This window comes from Engraulis encrasicolus, chromosome 1, assembly GCF_034702125.1.
Source record: "Engraulis encrasicolus isolate BLACKSEA-1 chromosome 1, IST_EnEncr_1.0, whole genome shotgun sequence".
Lineage (NCBI taxonomy): Eukaryota > Metazoa > Chordata > Actinopteri > Clupeiformes > Engraulidae > Engraulis > Engraulis encrasicolus.
The window spans coordinates 39,274,392-39,300,132 of NC_085857.1; the positions used below are offsets into that span (position 1 = coordinate 39,274,392).

The window sequence follows — 25,741 nt, forward strand, 5'->3', positions numbered from 1 at the left end:
ATGTCTACGGTAGGCTACAATACACATTTTTAACTTGAAAGCCTTGTGTGCGCCTCGTCTTTTTTGACTGTCTTAGTATCGCTACTTTTGGTGAGCAGTCGCACCAAGCAACACACGGTTCCAAGTTAAGGCGTAGACGCCAACCCCTTTGGTCTCTCAGAACATCACTGCAAACAGTTACCTCCTACAATCAACACAGGCGCAGATTATGACTCCATGGGCCCCTGGGGTCACACAACAATAAAGGGTCCCCTTCCCCATGGGTGCTGCTAGTTTATCGGTACAGAAAAGATTCAGGTTTTAGGCCAGATGTTTGAGATCCTATGCTGTCGGGCCTTCAGACGTTTTCACCCTATAAAAAAATGTAAAATACAGTTGTTTTAACACAATATGAGAATGGACATATTGATGTTACATTACATTGCACTTAGCTGACGCTTTCCTTTATTCAAAGCGACTTACAGTTCTGTCAGAACCATTTCAGTCAAGAAACACAAGAGAAGAATATAAATGCAATTTCTTTTATTGAAATTATGAATTACATTTGGCGGTATAGCTCTGTTCGGAGGAACCCCCCTATTTCCATGAGCAGCATGGAAAAGCATTTAGTCAGGGGGCAGCAGCAGTTTAGGGAATTCTCACCCCAGCAGGACAGGGCGAGAGATAACCCCCCATGAACAGAGCCAAGCGACGTGACAAGAGAACATGTCACATCATACACGACAAGGTGGAGCAGGGGAGGTGGTGGGTAGCAAAAACCGAGCAGCATATGGTTAAGAGGAAGTGGATAGAATTTAAAAGGCGTGCCGAAGCCGTGTGGCCAATCGCTAGGGAAGAAAGATTATCAGCTGAGAGAATGCACCTGGATCAATTAGGAATTAATTAGATGAAGGGGAGGGCAGCAAGCTTCTTGACTACCATGGCCTGGCCAGAACTGACGTTAGTACTTTAATTTCTGTCAGAACCATTTCAGTCAAGAAACACAAGAGAAGAATATAAATGCAATTTCTTTTATTGAAATTATGAATTACATTTGGCGGTATAGCTCTGTTCGGAGGAACCCCCCTATTTCCATGAGCAGCATGGAAAAGCATTTAGTCAGGGGGCAGCAGCAGTTTAGGGAATTCTCACCCCAGCAGGACAGGGCGAGAGATAACCCCCCAAACAGACTATACCTGGTAATCCTCTCTCGAATACGATGAGAGGATGTCATAGCTATAAAGATAAGCCCCCCAAACCAAATATCTAAAACTAAATTTGGAACTAAATTTGGTAAAGGCAGGGGGGTGGGGGGGCATAGCAGCAGCAGGAGCAGCAGATGGCAGCACAACGCATAGATGCAGACACGTATTGGTTACCACCAGGGCCAGCAGGGGACATGGCTTCTGGGCATTAAGAATGACGCGCATGTCCGGCCGTAGGTAGCGTGCATAGGCAGCAGAATTCCATACCTGGTAATCCTCTCAAAGTCAGTTAAAATGAGAGGATTGGTTGAGCAGTCGAATTTAGATATCCCCCCAAAAAAACATCATGCACTAGTCCAGAGTAAATCATGCATGTGATCAGAGGAGCAGTCATATTTACTATGCCAGTAGTAAGTATGATCAAGAAGGCTGGGCCAGTCATTGGCTAAATGTGGCATAAATCGTCAAGTTAACTGGAATAGGCAGATTTCTATTAACCAGACTAGACCAGCAGAAGTTTTGTTTAGCAGCAGTTATATTAGGATCACAGCAGCAGCAAAAGGGCATAGCCAGGCAGCAGCAAAAATACAAACTTGCCCAGCAGTAGCGAAAGAGAAAACTAGATAGGTCGGTAGATAGTTAAATAGGCCAGTAGAAATCAGGTGAAATGAACGACCCCAATGTAACTAGATGACCAATAAGTTGGCCGCAGTTAACAATTTGGGGTTGGCAGCATCCTCGGTTAGTGGCAGTTAAGTGCCCCATCACCAGCTGTAAAATAGACTTTAGGTAGGATTAAAGACAAGGCCAGCTGTTGGACAGTCAGATGCACATAGAGAAATAGAGCGTCAACAATGGTTAAATAGACTTGGCTGGGAGTCATTAGGATAAAGTACACAGACTGGAGGCACTAAGGCTAGGATGGCTTAATAAATAAATGGGCAAGGTGGGCATCAGCAGAAATGGGTTGGGCGGGCAGGCAGCAGCCTAATGGGCTAGGTAGCGGGCAGCAGCAAAATGGGCAGGTGGACAGGCAGCAGCAAAAAAGAACTAGGCAGATGGGAGGCAGCAAATAGGCGTGTCAACGATGGTTAATAGACTTGTCCGAGAATTGTTAGGATAAAGTAAACTAGACCGTGGCACTAGATGGGCTAGGATGGCAAACAAATAAATAAATAAAACAGTGAATGGGCTAGGTGGACGGGCAGCGGCAAAATGGGCTAGGTGGACGGGCAGTGGCAAAATGGGCTAAGTAGCGGGCAGCAGCAAAATGGACTAGGTGGACAGGCAACAGCAAAATGGACTAGGCGAGATGATTGGATAAGCTCAGCAAGCAATTGGCTCTCGTTACTGGACAGGTGGGAGGGACGCCGGCCAGCATCATGTTTGCGTAGCCAAATGCTCTCGTTTGTTCCTATGGAAGGCTTTTTTGAGTGCTCCGTCTCTTACGTGGGCTGTCTCTGGTAGCGGGCAGCATCAAAGAGACTAGGAGTACAGGCAGCATAAAAAATGACTAGGCGGACGGGCAGCAGCAAATGGGCTGATTCTTTAGGATCAGTGCCGCTCTACTCCAGAGCCCACAACGGCAGCTGATTGACAAGGACTACGAAATATGCAGTTGGCAGCACAAGGTGACAGCGAAATCACTACATCATCTAGACGCGTCAACATAGACAACACTGCTAACATGGCCTTAACACCCACACAGGATCAGTGCTACTCTAGGATCCGGAAAAAAACAGCAGGTTGACAAGGACCACGTGACAGCACACAATAACCTGGGCCTCCATGATGGCAACCAATAGCTAGAATGATGGACAGATACAGTTGTAGGTAAAGCCTATCCGAGAGCAGCAGGGAGACCAGAGATGGCGACAGTCAGCAGAAGCTACATTGAAACAATATGAGCAGGCAGCCGCTGGCTAGACACTAAACCGACCAATGAAGCAGCCGCTAGACTAAACCAAGTTAGCCCACTGCAGTTACGGTAGCTGCACAATACAATCCAGCAGATCTGACAGCAAAGATAATATGACTGGAGGCAGGCGCAGGACCCCATGCAGTTAAACTATATGTGAGCCAGCTGTAGTTAGACAGAGTATGAGCCAATAGCAATTGCAGCACATGGACTACTCAGGGCAATCAATGCTACCATGAACAACAGAGTCAACATGCACACAGGGCGAACATTAGCCAGACAGCACGATTACCATCCTATGAAGCAACACAGGCAACCATTAACAAAACATGAGCAACACTAGAGTATACTTGCCGAGCAAGCAGAGCCAATTCAGACTATGAGCTAACAGTGCCACCACGACTACACAGGGAAACAATGCCAACAGACCACAGAAGCTAACAGCATTAGCAAAGGCCTATGTATACTATGCAGTTGGCAGCAAAAGCAGATGAAATCAGCAAAATTGTCCAGACACGGCAACATTCTACACTAAACTACAGCAATATGATCTACACTAAAGGCCAACATGACCACATGCAGCCTCCCCCAGCAGAGGCCACGACATGGCTCCATGAGCATGACGAGACCTAAACGTGCTAAATAAGACCCAACATGCACACCACTACCCAACATAATAGCCTACAGTTGATATTTTACGATGCAGATAGTTTAACCAAAGTGACCGGAATGAGGGGAAGAGCTAATAATGCCATACAGGCAGCACAAGCACTACTGCACAACCAAACCGAGCTAGCAGAAAGATACACAGCCATGCAAGGTCACGGTTAGGCATATAACCAGGCTTTAACAGATGAGCAATATAGCCATGCTAGCACAGCCTACATCAGCCAGTAACATAAAGACAATGCATCCCTTGCTAGTAGTAATGGCGGACTCCAGACAAAATACTTACACTACATTGGCCAAAACAGCAGGACTGACTACATACCAGCACAACAGGGCACCAGCACTGAGAGAAACAGCGACCACACTACAGCCAGGCCACAGCCAGAGTACCTACACAGCCCAGCCAGGACTATGACTATACACACTGCAAGCACCTAGACTAGCAGCCAGGAAGCAATGGTTCACCAGAACATTATTAGTCTAGGATACAGAGCTAGCAAAACAGCTAGGCCTACTATAAAGCAGCAGAGACAACATCCCGAACATTGCAGACAACTCAGAACTATGCTAATTGCAACTCCCCAAAAACGAACAGATGAATAGCCAGGAAGCAGTAGATAGCCTACAAAGAGCACATCAATCTAGGCTATAGAGCTCGAAAGTCCCGCCCCTTAGTTCCGCGTTTCACGGGACCTAAGCTGACCATCTAACAACATGGTAGAGAGTAAATATCTTCTGATCTCAATCATGATATGCGCTGGGCTACAAATATGCTGTTTAAGAGGCTAGATAAAGATTATTCATGCAGAAGTATCAATGTTTTGTTCCGAGGCCGTCGGCATGAAAAATGTGAAGAAACACAGTTTTCTAAAAAGTTTGGGGGTTCGTACGAAAAATTAAGCAAAAATATCAGAAACAACATATATGGAGCTCGTGGCACAATTCGAAGGGGATCGAAATATCATTTTAATACCGCCATTGGATTACATGCTGCGATTTTCGGCTGAAAACGCCGTTGAGGTCCCATGAAATCGGGGGAAATGACGTCACTTTCAAGCTCTATAGGCCTAGAGCTAGCACACTGCAAATGGTCACAGGGAAGGGGAATGCGTTGAACACCAGGAATGCCAAAAACAAGACGGATAAGCAGCAGTCACCAGCATATAGGCTAAACAGCTAGAGTCACGGAATAAAAAGAATGCAAAATAATAAATAACCACAGGTCCCGAAGCACGGTTTCCAGCAACAATCAATTCAAGCCACGCCCGATTAGAAACACCTGTGGTTTTGTTACAAAGTGACAGGTGACCGGCGAGGACGGTAGAACAAACATACTGTAATTTAAAAATCGCATCGCATGACGTCTCCCTTACCTAACTATTGTGACAAAGGAAGCATAGGCTATTCAATCCAACCGTTTCAGAGCACGAAGCACAAATGCACAGGGTCGCCAGATTTCTATAGGCTACACTATACCGCCATACGACTCAAAGCGCAAAATAGACTACAGTAGCCTCCATGCGACAACTTTCACATGAATGTTAAATGAAAATGGATTTATCATCCCACGGCAAAGGTCAATTAAGCACCTATATCAAACGCCAGCAGTACCAACGGTAAATGCAACAAGTTAACCATCAAATATCCACCTCCGCAAGACTTGTGAATTCATATTGTAAGCAACTGAAACATGCGTGGTGAAAAAGCAGCAAGCCAAATCCGGTTTACCACCAGGGTGGACAATGACAAGAACCAAAGCGATTCAAAAACGGCGTGCAAGGCATTTAAAGTGATCAGATGGGAAGCCCGAGACAATGTAAATTACAGGCATAGCCTAAGCCACTTATAGGGCCTATTAACTTCTGCAACACATTGAAAGCGTCGACATGCAGCCAAAGCACAGAACATGGCATTGGCCAAACATCACCACCAGTTGTAGCTGTAAACAGATCGAAAGTATTTATCACTGCCGAGGGGGGAAACAAAGAAAGTGCAAGTTCACCAAACGCGCAGGTGCGGAATGTGATGAAGCAGTTTGTAATATTACAATCAGCGAAAGCTCAGAGCATGGGAAATTGTAGGCCTACAGCCAGCAAAATAAATAAAATGGGCATCACAAAAATCTGTTTTAACGCCCTAGAGGACGGCACCGCACGGAGAAAACAATCAACTGTCCAAATTGCGTAACTTTTGAAATCATAGGTGCAGGCTTACTCCCTGTCGGAACAGAGGCAGAACTAACGAGGCAACTCAAAGAAAAATGTGCAGCCTACCAGAGATGAAACGATATCGGCAAAGACAACGCTAAACAACGTGTTCAGAAGGCATAAGAAAACAAGCAACCAGCAACACCAACTCCAGCAAAAACCAAAGAAACTCAAGAGAAAGAACAATCTCTTGGCGGGGAATGCATTGGCCATGGTGTAGTACGGGGGCGTTGCCTGAGGACACGAGTGGATGGACAATTAACTCCCTTGCGCATGGTCATTGGTCAGTGGGTGTGATGGATGCCATTTTCGTACTCCCTTGCACATGGTCAGTGGGGGCGACACCATGATGGATAATTTGTGGCCAAGTAACGGCAGCTGTTGGTCAGCAGTAATTGCTGGGGGTAATTAAGGACAGCTGACAGACATTCACGCTGTCCTATGACCTGTTCCACGGTGAATAACATTTCCGTCAGCCCCGCCGACAGGGGGGGACTAAAGGGCTTTTTGTCCCGGGCCCTGGGAATTCTGGAATAGAGGGGGGCCCATAACTGGGCCCCCATGACGTTGGGCTCAATTATGATACGTTCACTTCAAAATGTGTTGTTTTTTAGGGTAGAAAAGTGCTTTATTTGCATTCAAACAATTACTTATAGATGTTTGTCTTCATTGCCCTTGAAAAAACGGCCAATAACCCCCTATCACCCCTATTCCAAAATGGATTGGTCTTTCTAGAAAAAAAGACGACAGCATTCGATAAGTGGTCAGTGTGCGCGAGCCAGTTAGAAAACATGCACAAGTCAGGAGCGCAGAAAAAGAAGGAAAAACGAAATAGAGAGGAAGAAGCCAAAAGGCTGAGGGGTTCTCTGGCTAAATATTTCAGGAAAGACTGGAATGATGTAGGAGGCACCAGTAAAAGCAGCTGTGCAGCAGATCCAGGTAAGACACGGCAAACTTTTTCCAGCCCCGTCGTCAAGTAGCCTAACATTGGCACAGGAGGCCGTGAGCAAGTCACACGGGATTCAGTATCAGAGAGACAGGGGGTATCGAATAATTTGATTACCACAACGGCTTAATAACAATGTGTTTCATGCGCCTATGTAATTGAATCTATGAATATGCGCATTACTCTGCAATTATGTGTCCAAATCAAAAGTTTCAGGCAGGCACGCGCACGCCAATCAGGCTGAATTGATATGAGAATCATCCCCGGTCAGCTGAATTACAGCCAGTGTAACTCGACTCTGGTTTAAACTTATTTGGTTTAAAATAAGCCAGTGGCATGTCAACGTGTGAAATTGACATTTAGATAGCCTAGAATTGAATGTAGGCCTAACGAATGGGTTATAACGGTGTCGTTTTGGGGTAACCTGTAACTTTCGGTTCTGATTGCGGTGAACTTGACACTCGCAAGATGAATGTGCTCCGCCTTGTTCCCCTCTCTGGAAGTTCAGCGGACATACACGCGTCCTTGACATGATTCCCCTTGGTCAAGTGAAAATGGTCGATGTGATGAAAAATGTGCTATTCATGAGCTTAAGTAATACAATAGCGTGGATTTTATTGTGATAGCATTTTGAAAACCATAACTCCACTCAGTCCATATCCGTAAGGTTGTAAATAAGTTTTTGTTTATCCGTTATAAATGGGCTTGTCATCCCGACGTGGTGTGTTTTTTTGGAGCTGCACAAGGGAATTACGTGGTTGTGGTTGGGCGTTTGACTATTTTGTGTAGGGACCGTCAGGGATGAGGGGGTGGGGGGCTTTTTTGGTGTTGGGAGGGGGGGCCCATTGTGAAAATTTTGTCCCGGGCCCAGCCAAACCTGTCAGCGGCCCTGATTTCCGTACTCCCCTCGCCATCATTTCCTACTACGCTGTTATGACGTGAGTAAGCCCTCTTGTCTCAAGCCTCTTTGGCAAAAACCGAGCAGCATACAGTTGAGAGGAAGTGGATAGAATTTAAAAGGCGTGCCGAAGCCGTGTGGCCAATCGCTAGGGAAGAAAGATTATCAGCTGAGAGAATGCACCTGGATCAATTAGGAATTAATTAGATGAAGGGGAGGGCAGCAAGCTTCTTGACTACCATGGCCTGGCCAGAACTGACGTTAGTACTTTAATTTATTATTTTTCAGGGTATTGGTTACAGTCCCTTGAGCAATGTGGGGTTAGGTGCCTTGCTCAAGGGCACTTCAGCCATGGATGGAGATGTAGGGAGAGGTCAGAGGGGATTCGAACCTGCAACCCCTAGATTGAAAGACCAACTCTCTAACCACTAGGCCACGGCTGCCCTCAATGTTTGAGCCTTATCTCGAGAAATTGCGTGTCATTTCTCACGCAAACCAACATCCAAGATTGCGTACATATTCCGACGCTTTCCCTGCTGTCTAGAGCACATCTAGTGTCAGTAATGCAATGTTTCATAGTTTTACAACTGTGCCCTTCCCAAAACCATCCCTAAACCTAACCTGTCAGTAATGCCACGTTTCTGAGTTTTAAATTTGTGCCCTGACCAAAACTTTCCCTAAACCTAACCTGTCATGGACAGCTGCATGACCACTGCGCATGTGTGTCAAAGAGAATGCGTCGTAAATGCGACGCAATTTCAGTTTTTGGTTTGCGTGAGAAATGAGACGCAATTCGTTCGAGATCATGTTGGAGCTTTGTGCTTCAGGGCCCCCTTGGACCTGGGCCCGATAGGCCCATGCAGGAAGTCCATGCTTGAGTCAACAGACTATGTTTTAAGTCTGATTTCTGTGCCAGCCTGAATTCTTTGGGCGCCAGAACTAACCAAAGCTGACCAAGTCGGGACAATTATCTACAAAGTATGATAAGGAAATTATTGCTTTGCTTGTACACACAAAGTGGTTTCTGTTTAACCAGTGTTCTACAGGGAAATGGTTTCTGTGTCTGTTGTCTGTATTTCGCATTGATTTATGCCACATTCTTTCTCTTCCTCACTAGTGGTCATGAAATCTGTAAGGGACATTGTCTGTTACTATGACACAGTATTCAATAATTCTAGAGGTACAGTATCGTTGTATGATCAGTCTTACTATGCTGCAGTGTGCAATAGCACTAGACATACGTAGTTGCACACTTGGTCATATTGACAGTTGGGCGTGACCTAACTTTTGGTTTTTTTATGTAAACTAACTTGTGTGTTTGTTCGTGTGTGTAAGTGTGTGTGTGTGTGTGTGGGGGGGGGCATTTGATATGCTGATAAAGTTTCATATCAAGAGAACATACAGTATAAAAGTGTGAAAGGTCACTATTGATGCAGGAAGAGACTGAGAGACATTTACTTACACACATCCAGCTCACCAAATCAGTGCCCAGTAGGTGTCGTTTCAACCATTAGAGAGTTGGATCAACACCACACTTCATCTCTCTTCAAGATTTACTGTGCAACAACATGCTCCTCCTGTCCTTTTGATCTTAGACACATCTAGCTCACCAAATGAGTCGATTCAACACTTGGATTCAACAGTTGACTCAACACCACACTTCATCTTTCTTCAAGATTTACTGTGTAACAACATGCTCCTCCTGTCCTCTTGATCCCTGTTGTTGTTAGCAGCAGGATAGTTTTATGGTTACTGTAAATCAGCTGCAGCATTTCAACTTTCGTGTTTCCTTATTCCTCTGCAGCAGGCCCGAGCCACACGTACACATGAGATTAAGAGCATAGGGCTGCTTGATTATGAGAAAAATCAATATCACGATTATTTCAGTCAATAGTGATATCAAGATATTTTTAAATGATATTTCTTTTAAAGACAATTGAATTTTGTTAAACAATTCACAATATTCCCTCCGTTCAGCAGCATGAGTGGAGAGCCATAGAGAAACACACAGCATTGTGCTGCATGCGTTTTGGGTAGCAAGTCTGCTTTGTGCTCGCTATTGGCTCAAGTGGAGGGGAATGTATTGCACTTAGATTTATGGTTACTGTAAATCAGATGTGGTGTTTCAACTTTGGTGTTTCCTTATTCTTCTGCAGCCGAGGCACACGTACGTACACATGAGAAGAGCAGCAGCACCATGCTAAGGACGGAGCAGCAGCCCCACTAGCAGCATGGCCGCCTCCTGGGCGTCTCCTACCGGCACCGGATCCGGACCGGGACCCGGACCTGGCCAGGGCAGCACGGCGCGCACAGGTGAGCTAAGCCTGTCTGTCTGTCTACCTGTCTATCTGTCTGTCTGTGTCTCTGCCTACCTGTCTTACTGTCTGTATGTCTGCCTGCCTGCTTGTCTGTCTGTCAGCCTGCCTGTATCTCAGTCAGTCTGTCTGTCTGTCCACCTTACTGTCTACTTGTCTGCCTGCCTTCCTGTCTTACTGTCTCTCTGTCTGTCCACCTGTATGTCCTTTTGTCTGTCTGTCCACCTGACAGTGCCTGCCTGTCGGTCTGTCTGTCCGTCTGTCTGTCTGTCAGTCTGTCTGCCTGTCTGTCTGTCTGCCTGTCTCTGTTTCTCTGTCAGTCAGTCTCTCTGTCTGTCTTACTGTCTACTTGTCTGTCTTCCTGTCTGTCTGTCTGTCTGTCTGTCTGTCTGTCTGTCTGTCTTACCGTCTGTCTGTCAACCTGCCTGCCTGTCTGTCCGTCTCTCTGTCAGTCTATCTGTCTGCCTCTCTGTCTTACTGTCTACCTGTCTGCCTGTCTACCTGTCTGCCTGCCTGCCTGTCTGTCTGTCTCACTGCCTGCCTGCCTGTCTGTCTTACTGTCTGTCTGCCTGTCTCTCTGTCAGTCTGTCTGTCTGTCCGTGTGTGTCCCAGGTGAAAAACCCATATACTTAAAGTGTACTTTTTTTGACCGTACTTAGTACAAAGTGTACTATTTTCGGCGATTTAAAGTGCGCTTCATTGCACTTTTAGTGCGCTGAAGCACTACTAAAGCAGTACTTCAGCACACTTGCAGCACACTGAGGATGCTAAATTGGCACCGCTTTTGGACAACTTTAAGTGCACCACAAGCATACTTTTGAAAGTATGCTCCAAACACGCTTTTCATGCATTCGTATGGCATTAAGAGTGTGCTTGAGTACACTTCTATAACATTTTATTGTTACTAGAAGTTCAATAAAAGTATATTAACTTCATGCTTCTTTGGACTACATTGGAACATTTTAAGTCTGTAAAAAGTATATCATATTAAGTATTGTAAATATGTAACAGGTATGCTTGAAGTATATTTACAGTACACTCCCAAGTACATGAAACAATATAAATGTAATGTTCAATTCATGCTGCTCCTCAGAACTTGTACATTACACACAGCCACATGTCACAGTATGCATGCCTAGCACGACTGACATTTGCAATCATTGCATTGTTACAGAGATTTTAGATACACATTTCACTTTATTTCAACCTTACTCCACCTTTCTGCAGTTGATCATTTGAATTGATCACTTTTGGTGACCCTCTATTCTTTGTTTGAACAACTAGTTCCAACTTACCTCCCACCATGATATCTTAGGAAGTGTGAGCCTATATATACCAGAACATATACGTGACCATCATAATGACGGTGGGAACATGGTCATTTTTTGTGTACCACTTTAAAATGTTAAAACTCCTACAATAAACACAGAATATAACAATGAGTAATATTTTCATGCACACCAAAAATATTCCTTCAGGATAAATGGCTTTCTGTTCGAGAAATTTAGCTCCAAGAAGTGCATTGCATGATGGGACATGTATGATGGTGCATGATGGGTAAATGCACTTTGTGTAAGCACACTTTGAAGATATTTGGGTGAAGTACAATCATGGTGCACTTAGAAAAAGTGTATTTGCAATATGTTAAAGCGATTTACTTTAAAGTGCACTATAGAAAATCACACTTCAAATACATTTGGGTGAAGTGCAATCATATTGCACTTTAAAAAAGTACAATTGCAATATGTTATTAAAAAATACACTTTTAGTAAGTTCACTATTAGAACACTATTAGTATGTTCCTCTAAATACACTTTAGCCAAACATCTTCGAAGTCCACTTGAAGTATGGTTCGCTAAGTGTACTTTCTTTGAGAGCAACTTAATTACATCTAATTTTAAGTACACTTTAAATAAGCATATTGTAAACATACTTTTTCTTAGCACAAAAAGCACGAATGCACTTTTAACATGCTAAGTACACTTCAGTCATGCTTTTATTGTACTAAATTGAACCACTTTTTCACCTGGGGTGTCTGTATTACTCTTTGTCTGTCTGCCTGCCTGCCTGCCTGTCTATCTTCCTGTCTGCCTGTCTGTCTGTCTGTCTGTCTGTCTGTCTGTCTGTGTGTCTGTGTGTCTGTGTGTCTGTGTGTCTGTCTTATCGTCTACCTGTCTATCTGTCTATCTGTCTGTCTGTCTGTAACTCTCTCTCTCTCTCTCTCTCTCTCACACACACACACGCACACACACACACACACACACACACACACACACACACACACACGCACAAAATAAATGTGCACACACACAGACAGACTTGTCGACATACGTACACAGATCAGTGTCTACGCCACAAAAGAAGTGAATCTGATCAATTGTTAGGATGAGGAATGACGTTGGAAAACTCATTACAATGCATGCATACATTTTCATTATGACATTCATTTATACAAGTCAAATTGCACTTTTCATACATGAAAAGGTGGATATTCTCCTTGTCCATCATTTTGAATTTCCAGAAATACACATTTTTAGATGCAAAACGTACTGTGCTGTACTGTACTGGTCATTAGTAAAATATTATTACGCTGTTTATTTTTTTATTTGTTTATTGCGCTGTAAATATGCAGGCAAAAATAAATGTTTGTAATATGCATCACAGTTTCAATGAGCAGCCGAGTTGCAATACCCACTGTGGCCACAATCCTACCCATTACGTAAGACACAAGGTTATAAATTTGCTGTTACCAGTATGGCAATAACCAAGTCGTATTGCATTACTAAAGGTCCTGTGTTATGTATAGTATTGTAGTGCTATGGTACTTCACTTTTCAATGACTTTCACAGTGTGCCGTTTGTGTACGGCATGCATTAACCCATTGATGCTGGATGTTGCGTTGCACAACATTGACCCTGGCGCCTGGAGCTGCGTAACGCAACAATGTAATGCAAGATGAATGTCTTCGCGTTTAAATGCAAATTATCTCATGTTTTTATGTGCTTCAGAGGCTGAGATATTTAGGTTTTTATAAGCAGAAAGTACCATTTCCCAAAAAGGGCTTAGGCATTTAGCACCCATATCTGCAGGCGCATCAGGCATCAATGGGTTAAGGGGCTATAGAAAGAAACCGAATGCAGTACATAGAATAATGGACGTGTCCCCTCTGGTTGCAGACCCTGGCGTCGCCACTGTTCCACATTCTAATGCAAGATGAGGGTCTTAGCATTGAAATGCAACTTATTTCATGTTTTTACAGGGTTCAGAGACTGAGATATTTAGGTTTTCATAGGCTGAGGGCTACTTTTCCCAAAAAGGGCTTAGGCATTCAGCAGGCATTCTTGTAGGTGCTTTAGGAAAGAAACTGAATGCATTGCAGAGAATATAATATAGTAATGGATGTGTCCTCTCTGGTTGCAGACCCTGGCGTCTCCACTGCTCCACAGGAGTCGGACGTCTTTCGCAGCCTGCAGTCGGTGCTCAGAGAGCTGGACAGCCGCCACTCCACTCCTGTGGTCAACAAAGGTACTACACACACACTTGTCTTGCACACACAAACATATGCACACACACACACACATACACACACGCACACACGCACACTTGTACGCACAAACACAAACACATACATGCAGACAGGCACACATGCACACACACACACACACACACACACACACACACACACACACACACACACACACACACACACACACACACACACACACATGCACACACACACACACACGCACACACACATTTTAACCTTGGCCCAAAACAGAACGTCAAACAGTAAAGGTCTTTTCCAAGAGCATTTGCCAGTAATCCACGCTTGTTTGTGTTATTCCCTGCCCTGCTGGTTTATGTTAGTGTGTAATCCAGTGCAGATCTTTGTGGCGGCATTTTCCAGTGTTAGTATTGGAGTCTGGCTTATCGTCGGTTTGTGTTTTTTTATGAACACCTTCATCCAGTAAATAGGTGTGCGCAGATAGGGCCAAAGTGGTGCTGAAGCACCTGTCCCTTCACAATACTGAACAAATGTGCCCTATTTGAAAGTTATTTTTTGAACGTTTTTGTTGTCCCAATGTACTGTGGTCCATGTTTACATGGTAATCTACAAATGCTTCACGATCAAAAGCATGTGACAATAATGCCCTGATATAATGTAGCCCCTATAGCTTAGTTAGGTCAGAGACGGTTTAAATGCAGAAAGTATAGAATAGAGAATCTTTGGTTAGGTTTCACATAGGAGGTTCCACATAGCCCCTCACCCCGCTCCCCATTAAGTACATGCCCGCCTAAATGTCTGTGCACACCACTGATCCACTTCATATATTTGAAAGGGTAGTTTCCAGTGTTAGCGTTGGAGTCTGCCCTATCGCTTTGTTTGGTTTGTTAAGACCTACTACTTCCTTCTCGAAACCGCTCCTCCTCCAGTGCCTCACCCCTGCAGGTTGAGCGGTTCAGTAGGCCAAGGTGAACCACTACTATAACAGTACACGTGCTGCAGCACTCTGCTGTTCTGCTCTTATCAGTAAGTCACGAAGTGATAAAAAATTAAACACTTGGAGAGTACTCCGCGACCAAATTCACTCTAGAAGATGTTAAATCGGTTCTGTAAGGGTTGAACGAACACTGCCCTTTTTAATTCTGTAGTCTACTCATGAAAATGCCCCTCTTAAATCCCCATGGCTCCTGGCCAGCAACACGATTCTATTTTGACGATGACATGAGTCACTCTGTCACTTTCAGAGTGAGTCAGCTCGTGCAGCGAAAAGGAAGAAAGGAGTCGCACACAAGAGCTGAATGCAAAATCAAAACTGTAATATGCAAAGCCGAATAAAGTAAATAAAACCGACAGACAAGGGACAAACATTTTGATTCATCCCATCATCAGTGTTCCCAGTGCAGCAACATTGCACATTACTCACTTACAGTTACAGCTTTCAAAGTCCATTGTGGTTTCTCCTGGGAAGAAAGGCTGGGCTGAGTTATTGGGAATAGGTGTGGAGGGTGTGAGTGTGTGTGGTGGTGGTGGTGGGGGGTGGTGGAAGGTCAGTGGTTGAGTGTGTGTGTGTGTGTGTGTGTGTGTGTGTGTGTGTGTGTGTGTGTGTGTGTGTGTGTGTGTTTGTGTGTGTGTGTGTGTGTGTGTGTGTGCGTGCGTGCGTGCGTGCGTGCGTGCGTGTGTGTGTGTGTGTGTGTTCGTGGTGCATGTGTTTGTGCGTTCATGGAGCAGCTATACTTCCATATGTGTGTGCGTAATTGACATGATCTATTTTGCCATGTTTTCTTCTTTTTTGAAGGGATGTTGAGATGGACTCTTCACAAAAAGGCTCAGAAGAATCCCCAATACAGCCTGCATTTAGTCACGGTGGTCGTCAAGGAACTGGAAAAAGTTAGTCAACGACATTGTGCATTATGTTTCATTCCTAGCAGAGAAAAATAGTCAAACACGATCAAGCTACACAATAGATAAACATACAGTATTAACCCATTGATTCCTAAAGTACCTGCAAAAAACGCCTGCTGAATGCCTAAGCCCTTGTTGGGAAAGTTGCACTCAGACTATACAAACCCAAATATCCCACCCTCTGATGCACATAAAAACATGAAATAAGTTGCATTCAAACCCCTAAGACCATCATCTTGCATTAGAATGTGTTCATTCAGCTGTAACAGACCCACATTTTCATTAAAACAGCTAAAATCTAAAAGCCTGGATGCAGTGTATATGTCGCTCCAGGCACCAAAGGTCAAATAGCATATTTGAGTCATCAGGCATCAATGGGTTAATTCAACATAGACTTAACCTATACCTAATGTGTCCTAATGTGTAGATAAAAATGGAAAAAGTCAATAATACTAATACTAATATTTCTCCCTTCCAGGCAGAAAGGCTGGACAGTAAACTGCACATCATCCCACTGCTTCACACCCTAATCTACGCCATTATACAGGTATAGTAGACAGAATAATTTGAACCACACTGGTACTGCAAAGAAAATAAACTTTATTATACAGGTATTACTGTAAAGAAACTATGGCAAAGAAAATAATCTGTATCATCATACAGGTATTAATGTTGTCAGGTATACCATATAAAGATCTGCAGATATGTCATCATTCCAGTGTCATCATTCCACGCTGTTCTAAAATTAGAAGAAACTTCAACTCAGAGTTCAGAGTGTACTGTACACTCTAAGAAAATTTCCCTGCAAAATAACGGCAGTTACTGGCAATTATATTTACCTGTAATTCTACTGTTATTTCACACCAAAAATCAAATACAGCTCATTACTGTTTAATGTATCACAGTATATAACATTTTTTCAGCAGCAATTGAACTGTTAAATAACAGTACTCTACAGAAAAATAACAGTACATTTCAGTTAAAAAGTTGAATTGTACTGTGTGATGACAGGCAAATACTGGGTCATAGTTGTATTCATGAATATGGCCATGGCAACTTCCCACCCCACCCATCATTCTCCATAACTGTGGTACCCTGGCCATGTTACCACCCCACCCTCCCATCGTTCACCATGACTGGAGTGCCTTGAGCATGATACTATGGCGCAATGCTGTATTGAGAAAATGGTTTGCAGTGGTCCTTTGAAAGTGTGGGCATGAATAAAATTTCAGCGTACGCAGTGCTATGTTACAATGATAGTGTGCAAGGTGGGCTTTTTACTGCATCTCTTGATGAGCCAATGATAAATATAGCATTGGTCAGTCTTTAAAAAAAATATTTTGCACCAAGTAGCACAGCAAACAAGCAGCACTACAAGCTAGCTCTCAAAGCAATGCCTAATTTGCAGCAGGCACATTATATGCAACAATGCCACAAATGATGCCACATACAGCAAGTTTTCACAAAGAGGAAAGTGTGCAAGCATGTAAGCAAGCATGTAAGCAAGCTTGTAGGCAAGCTTGTAGGCAAACAAGTGCTATGCTGTGCCATGCAGGCCAGCCAGCAGGCAGGCAAGCAACTGAAGTGTTGATAGTCCAGATTTATATACAGGTGCAAGAGTACCATGTGACCAGAGTCATCAGGCCCTTGGCAGGTGACGCCCGTAATTGAATAATGGCATAACAGCCCTACTCAGGTGATGCCAGGCACTGATTAGCAGATTGGTTTAGATGGGGCTGCTTGTTGCAAGAGTGTTACAAGTTCTTAAAATGTTTCAGCCATTCACACTTTCATCACTATCAAAATGCATGTGCTACACACACTTTGCTGCATTTCCTTAGAAATTGTTTCATCATGCTTGATAGTATCAGATAATCTTTAACCAGTCAGAATGACTTCAGTTCTTCAGGTGGTATTGAAGTTTGATGGTGATCATGGACAAGTGGAGGATGAATGGGTTTCAATGGTGCTGCCTAAAATAACTTGTTATTTTCTAGAGATGCACCGGATCCGGTTCCGGTTCCGGATCCGTCAGGATAATAGAGTTTTTCACAGGGTCCGGGTCCGGCAGGATCTTAAGCAGTGGATCCGGTATCCAGCATGTTACCTAAAAATCAGGGTATGGTGCATGTCTAGCCTAGGCTTTTCAGTCTTTCACAACCCCAATCACTGCATGGAGTGAAATCCCTTTGGAAGCGGCTATTGCAGGCAGTGTGGCAATAAGCCAATGAATCTAAAAAATAGTTTGCGCCAACGTAATAAAAAGGGCCCACGTGTGCGAGTAGACTATATGTTTCGACCCTTTTGTAGGATCCGGTATCCGGTTCCGGATCCGGCAGGATCTTATTCAGTGGATCTGGTATCCGGGCAGGATCCTAAAATCAGGATCCGGTGCATCTCTTGTTTTTTCCACAACGGCGAATACTGCTATTGTGCAGTACTTACTGTTTATGCTCAATATGTGACTCAAAGTAATATTTTCACAGTAGTTGTCTGTTTTTTCGAAAAACAGTAGAATGCTGTTGCAGAATTGCCGTAAATAAACAGCTATTTGTTACAGTGTAGATATAATGCATGTATGAAGAGTTCAGATGCAAAACCCCCTAAGTGCCTTTTTAGAAACATTTCATAATTCATTTTTATGTAATACAAATCTATCAAAATTGCATATTTTTTATTTTATTTATGTAATTTAAATATTTATATGTATTATCAAGTACATGAATGTAAACCAAACCAACAACGGGGTACCCCAAAAATAGAGAAGTGCAGGTCTTGTGAAATGGAGTTAGGGGGTTTTGCATCTGAACTCTCCGTATGCTGAACTCTGTCCCAGACAGCCCGACCCCTCATTAACAGTAATGTTTGTCTGTTTATGGCTGTGCTGCTGTACGCACCCACACATGAGCTGGTACTGTAGGCTTTCATTTCCCATCAGCCCCTTCTTTCACTACACTTTCACTGCACTTCTGGTCAAGTTGGAAAGTATTTGTGGGTCTCATATTGACGAAGCCTGACTGTTAGGCAGGATTGTGTGTGTGTGTGTGTGTGTGTGTGTGTGTGTGTGTGTGTGTGTGTGTGTGTGTGTGTGTGTGTGTGTGTGTGTGTGTGTGTGTGTGTGTGTGTGTGTGTGTGTGTGTGTGTGTGTGTGTGTGTGTGTGTGTGTGTGTGCACGCGCGCATGTACTGTATGTATACTGTACTGTACTGTATGTGTGTTTGTGTGTGTGTACGTGCCTTCAGCAACAAAACTCTAGCTGCATTGTTCCAGCCGAGTGTTTCCACTGTGCAGGTTACACCATAGAGTGCATTTTATTGGTCTGCTGAAATTGCCACTGCAAGTTTATAAGCCTAATTCTCTCCCCGCCCCCTCTCTCTCTCTTTACCTCTCTCTGGGATGTGCATGCTCTCTGTCCATCTCTGTCCACCTCTTTGTGTCTCTGTCTGTCTCTGTCTGTCTGTCTGTCTGTCTGTCTGTCTCTCTCTCTCTCTCTCTCTCTCTCTCTCTCTCCAGACGACGTACATTTCCGATGAGCTGTATAAGCGGGTGTATGACTCCTGTAAGAGGCTGTTGACACTACCCCAGCCCTACTGCACTGTGGGCCTGACCTACTCCAGACAGATGAAGATGGAGTGGGCCACCCCAGGTACTCCTGCCCTTTTTATTATACTGTATTTATTTTTGGTCTTTTCAATCTTTATTGAGATAGGATAGTCGAAGATATTGACAGGACATGAGTGGGAGAGAGACACAGGGAAATATTGGGTAATGATCTGAATTGACCCCAGTGTAATCGCACAGTACTTTAGCCCTCTGAGCCATGGTGAAAGCGAAGTGAAAGCCCATTTGGGAAACTCCAACTCCCATTGTCATTGTGACACAGCACTCCACAGCACACAAGTGATCACTGCAAACTGCACACAACTAAATTACATTTCTGCCTCACCCGTACAAGGGGGCAGCCCCCAATGGCGCCCCAGGAGCAGTGTGGCGGGGCGGTAATCATGCTCAGGGTACCTCAGTCATGGAGGAGGATGGGGGAGAGCACTGGTTAATTACCCACTATCTTGTAGATGTTCATAGTATACGTATAGTCTTTTTGCTTTAAGTTGATCATTTTGCCTTCTGTAACAGGTGTGCTGTACCAAAGAATGCTGGTTTCGGAACACAGCATAAAGAATGAAATCTATCCTCTTCAGGAAAAGTAAGTGATGTGTTCAACGTTCACATTCAGGTTATGAATTTGACTGCCACAGTGTCTCTGCGGTGCCTCATCTATCTCATCTATTGACGGCTTCTATTGACCTAGACCTAGTCTTGCATATTAAATCAGATTGTATTGCTACTAAGATTGTTACTTGAGAGGCTCTGTAGGAAGGAATTTGATCATCTTGATGCATTTGATGCACGCTTGTACGCACGCACGCACACTCACACACACACACACACACACACACACACACACACACACACACACACACACACACACACACACACACACACACACACACACACACACACACACACACACACACACACTGCTTACCATTAGTCTTTATTTTCCAGTTGTGCGAGACTGTGTATGAGTGTATGAGACTGTGTAGTGTGTGTGTAGGTGTGTGTGTGTGTGTATGCGCGTGTATTTGTGCGTGCGTGGCAACACGTGCACAACCTTATCATAGATGAGTGAAATGCAAAGATGTTCAAATTAGGACTGCACGATATCGGATGCTCGATAACAGCATGCAGGCATTGGTCATGGCGGGCTTCTTGCACATTTGTTGACATTCAGCAAGTGATTGGATTGCACAGAAATGTTTCACATGTTCTCGATAATTTAGCCATTTTCGCAATACACGTATCGCCACTCTTGATAGGCTATCGCGATTTCGATACATTTTCAATATATTGTGCAGCCCTAGTTCAAATGCCTCCATCCTGTTGACATTCTCTTTCCTGGCACTGGTTAACATCCCTGTCTCTCATGGCCTTGGCCAAGCCTGCTGACACGCTCATCTGTGACAGGTTGACTCAGCCCTGCGGTGGCTATGTCAGACAGCCTCAGCAGATGTCAAATATAGTCAAGTCAGATGTGTTAACAAAGCACATTCATGTGTTTGATCATAAACTAGGGGAATAACTTCAAGTCTTCAAGTTTGCTTTGAATTCATTAGCCTTAATTAAAAATGGTATCAATACAAAGCCATAAACTGTGACATCCATAGTTGGGGATCTGGTCTCAGCTGAGTGTCTTGCAATGTCACACCTACATAATATAATATGTGTGCAATAATAATCACAAATATTCCTCCTCCTTATCTTCCTCTTCTTTCTCCTCTGTCTTGTCCTCCTCTTCTCTCCTCCTGCTTCTCTTCCTCTTCTTCATCTTCATTCACCCTTCCTCCTCCTGCTCTTCCTCCTCTTCCTCCTCCTGCTCCTCTTTTTCTTCTTCCTCTTCTTCCTCCTCATTCACATTTTCCTCCTCTTTCTCCTCCTCCTCCTGCTCTTCCTCCTCCTCCTGTCCCATCCTCCTCTCTCCTCCTCTTCTTCCTCCTACTCCTCTTCTTCCTCTTCTCTCCTCCTCCCCTTCCTCCTCCTCCTGTCCCATCGTCGTCCTCTTCTTCCTCCTCATTCACCCTTCTACTTCCTCCTCTTGCTCCTCCTCCTGTTCCTCCTCCTCCTCCTCCTGCTCCTGTCTCCTCCTCCTCCTCCTCCTCCTGTCCCATCCTCCTCTCCTCCCTCCTCCAGGGTGTTTGTGTTTGCCGACCGCGCGGTGATGCCCGGCTCCCTGGCCAAGGTGTTGCGTGCGGACATCGAGTCGGAGCAGGGCGGTGGCCAGGGCCCCCTGGGCCTCATGCGCTCTGCAGTGCAGCACAGCCTCCAGGCCGCGCTGGGGAAGGAGAGGTGCCAGGCAGCCGCTCTCGCCCACGCCCTGAAGGTGAGCTCTCAAGGCGGGGGGGAGGGAACGCTCTGTCCTGTCGATACAAGCCTGCCCATTCACCTGCACTACACTAGATCAAGAGGGGGGATTAAGGGGGGGGGGAGGGTGGAGGGCTCTGCAGTGTTGCCAGATGTGTCTGAGCCCAAACGGTGCTCAAAAACCGGAGGCCCTGAATTCCACCCAATTTCAACCAAATTGTATTAATTTCTATGGCCATGAAACTAGAAACCTGCCCCATGGCCGTTTTTTGACAGTTTTTACCTGCAGACGACTATCCTAAGCAGCCCAATTGGGCGGGCAACTGCCCAGTCTGGCAACACTGGCCCTCTATCCTGTTGATACGAGCCGGCCCATTGACCTGCATTACACTAGATCAAAAGTTATGTTTAAGGTTTGGTTGGGGGTTGGAGGTTGAGAGAACAGGGTACTGCTGTAAAGGTGAGCTGTCACAGAGACCTCTGTCCTTTCGATACAAGCCTGCCCATTGAGCAGCACTACATTCGGTTGAGAGATGCACTCGCCCAGGCCCTAAAGGTGAGCATCAAGGGTGCCGTCTGTCCTGCCGATACAAGCCTGCCCATTGAGCTGCTACACTGGATCAAAAGTTAGGGTTTGGTTGGAGGTTGGAGGTTGAGAGAACTGGCTACTGCCCTAAGGATTGCCCTGAGGATGAGCTTTCACGGGTGCCCTCTGTCCTGTTAATATAGCCTACCCACTGTCATTGAGCTGCCCTACCAATTGGATCAAAGATTAGGCCTAGGGTTAAAGTTTGGTTGGCGGTTGGCGCAGAGCCTCTGTTATAACACTACTTTCACCATAATTGTAATGAGCAAGTCTTAATCTGTTAGTTTTCTGTCATAACAATTGTTGATATGCATTGCAATAGTTGTTATGATGTAGTTGAGTCTTTTCAGGGGCCATCTGCACAAAGAGGATACACAAGGCACCTATCTCCACATTGTTCCACTGACTGTAACCAACAACCTATACTTAGGGTTGTTTTGGATTAAAAAGCTTCAGCTAACTGTGAAGAAGTGATTTTTTTCAGTTTCCTTTTTGTGGTTGCATGCATAAGAGGATGTTTATCAGTCATGGTACAACTCATTCTTGGTTAGCAAAAATGTTAAAGACATTGTTATTTCACTAATTACTGCACTGTACGGTACAGTATGTGCTTTGGGAACAGCAAAGCCACTGGAGGCAATTAGCAATCTGTCTTAATATACCGTATGCCTGTTTCTATTTTTTGAGTCAGTGCTTAAATACGTCCCTTCTGTGTTTAAACAAGTCTCTTCTGGTTACTTTCGTGTGTCTTCACCCTCGCTCTTGAGAAAAACTGCTGTGCTGTCTGAGACCCACAGCGATGCCTGAAAGTCGATCTTCTGTATATGTATAGGTTCGACTGTATACTGAGAAATCTATTCTTACTGTAACCGGTTTATTGCTGCACTGTAGGCTACAGATCACAGCCTCAAACGCATCGCTGAAGGCCACAGATGCGACTGAAATAACATAGTACATGGTACAGTGCTATTCATAGCACACACAGATGTATTACGTTAGCACAGTAATACGAACAGTATGCAACATGATGAGCAATTCTGACATTATACATTACGTACATTCCTATTTCAGAACATTAGGTAGCCTACATACTAGTACATTCTGCCGTGTTCATTTAACAGTTGGAGAGTCGATTCAACACTATTAGGGTTTACATGAACTCTTAATCACAGAATTGGCATTTACTGTATTTTGACATACATTTTTTTTCCTCACCGCTTTGTTAAATCAGGTTATGACATACTGGCTGAGATTGACCTTGTCTTTATCTGACTGTAAGAAATGCCATGGCATTTTCGAAACGCATGTTGCGTTCTCTTCTGTCAGGGCTGTCTTTCAATCTGATGATGCGGTCTGTCTTTGTGGGCGTCGTGACGTGACCTGACTCGGGTTGTTTTCGAGAGATAACTTGTGTCTTGTGTGTGTGTTTTTGTGGTTGCCGTGGTCGCAGTTTACTGTAAAATCGTGCTCATTTCTTTCCTCTGGTGCCCAACTGTGGTCTGTGTTGTTGATGATGAAGGTTGTGTGTAGGAGGTGGGTGGTGCTCCATGAGTGTTGTTGATGTGTATCTGTGAGTTCAGAATTGACACAGCATTAGGTGTAGCCTACTGGCTATTTTTAATTTTTATGTTGCCTGCCAGGCCCGCCGACAGGGGGGACAAAGGGGTATGTTGTCCCAGGGAGATATGGGGCCCAGAATTGGCTCCCCATTACATTGTATGTATTGGGCTTGGGGCCCTTTCTGATGACTTTGCCCTGAGCCCACCGAAAGCGGTCAGCGGCCCTGCTGCCTGCTGTACTTATCATCTCAAGGAACTGAGATTTTCTCGTCGACTTTATATTAGAGTGACCACACATACCCACATTTTGTGGGGGCCACTTTCGCTATTTCAGCTTATGTGTTCAGAAAAAATACCAAGCTATTGCATTTTTAAAACTAAAACAGTACTACTCATTTCTTTGGCATTGACTGCAGAATTGAGAATGTTTTGTCTGAAAGTGTTATCTCACCTTAGCTAGTTCTTCTAACCCAGGGGCACTGGGGTGCAGGGGTAACAGTGCATCATCTTGTTTTAAAATGTTTTTTGGGGTTTTTATGCCTTGATAGGACAGCAAAGAGATGACAGGAAGTAAAAGAGAGAGAAAGATGGGGTCAGGAAATGACCCAGGCCAGAATCGAACCCTGGTCACCATTATGGTGTCTTTGCGTGCTGTGCCACTGCACCCCCACAGTGCATCTTCTTTTTCCCCCCCTAGACAGACACATTTCACTACTGTCCTCACCTTGATTTGGGTCTAGAGATGCTAGGCCAGGGGTGTCAAACTCAAATTGGACTGAGGCCAAAATCAAAATCTGGAGCGAAGTCGTGGTCCAAACTCAATATGTATTTTTTTTTTTACAAAAATGGACTCAAATTGCTCATGTTTAAACAGATTCCCATCATAGTTCAAATGTGCCTGCACATATTCTGTTGTGTTCTGTTCTGTTCATTTGAGTGTGAGTTGTATCAATGGCCTGGGCCCACTCATATTCTTGTGATATACGCATTTTCATGTTCAAATCTTAATACTACTGGTGTATGTGGGCCAACTGTAATGCACATTTGAAATGATCTCGCGAGCCAAATAAAATGGCTCCGCGGCCAAATTTGGCCCCACGGGCCTGAGTTTGACATCCCTGGGCTAGGCCGTCTTTTTTTTTTCTTTAAGGAATAATGTGAATGAATGAATGAATGAATGAATGAATGAATGATTTATTTCTCTTCACACCATCATTTAGACTTTCAGTTACATGTCATGAAAAAGGTGAGGAAATGTGATGAAGTGCAATTCCACATTGACCACATTTCACACACAGCCACGAGCTTGTTGTAGCACTTCTTACACAGTGGACAGCAGAGCTTAACGTATGAATGACGCACTATACAAGAAGCTTACGGTCAGTATTATGCTTAGTAAGTGACACATACGTAAGTGTGTGTGTGTGACAATTCTTAAGAAGAATTCTGTAACATGTCTGACATGTATGTCATGTCATGTGTCTTCTTGAAATAAAAGTTAACTGAGTAGTGGTAAATTTCAGGGATTGAAAAAGGTGTTTTTGGGGGGCACTGTGGCGCAGCGCGCTAAGACCCCCACATTTGGGCTTGCATGCCCATGGAGACCCCGGTTCGAATCCGGATGGGGTCATTTCCCAACCCTACCCCATCTCTCTCCACATTCACTTCCTGTCACTCTCCACTCTCCTATCTGCAAAAAAGCCCATAAAAATATATATATTTTTAAAGATGTTTTTGTAGCCAGATAATGCATCTGTCTCTGATTGCTCACTATTCTAGTTGTTGTTGAGCAAACAAGCTAACACCATGCAAGTAAGATTCAGTAAGAATTATTTTTACAGTGCCTTTTGTAGACAAAACAGTCACAAATTGCTTTACAGTATGCTTAAGTACAAAATATTTGCAAACACATGTAGGCAAGGACACACAGCCTATGAGATGAGCAAGTGATAAGGGTTTGGTGGTCACACAGGAACATTTATGCAGGCAGTAGTCTTTCACTACATCAAACTCCATTAGTCCCCCTTCATGTCATTGTAGGTAGGTGAGAGCCCCTGGGCTGCAGTCATATCTAACCAGTGCGTTAATCCGGCCAATACAGAACCACCGCCACCAATACAGCAGGGCCCTGGG

General features: G+C 44.3%; 1 protein-coding gene across 1 annotated transcript in view; it reads left to right on the forward strand.

The window, feature by feature from the left end:
* The first annotated feature begins 13,532 nt into the window (after positions 1–13,532).
* LOC134457241 (phosphoinositide 3-kinase regulatory subunit 6) overlaps positions 13,533–25,741 on the forward strand; it is a 34,055-nt gene continuing 21,846 nt past the window's right edge. The window contains exons 1-6 of the mRNA XM_063209143.1: positions 13,533–13,662; positions 15,438–15,529; positions 16,023–16,091; positions 19,058–19,190; positions 19,679–19,748; positions 21,293–21,482. Of these exons, the coding sequence (XP_063065213.1) occupies positions 13,533–13,662; positions 15,438–15,529; positions 16,023–16,091; positions 19,058–19,190; positions 19,679–19,748; positions 21,293–21,482 (684 nt within the window). The remainder of the gene's footprint in view (positions 13,663–15,437; positions 15,530–16,022; positions 16,092–19,057; positions 19,191–19,678; positions 19,749–21,292; positions 21,483–25,741) is intronic.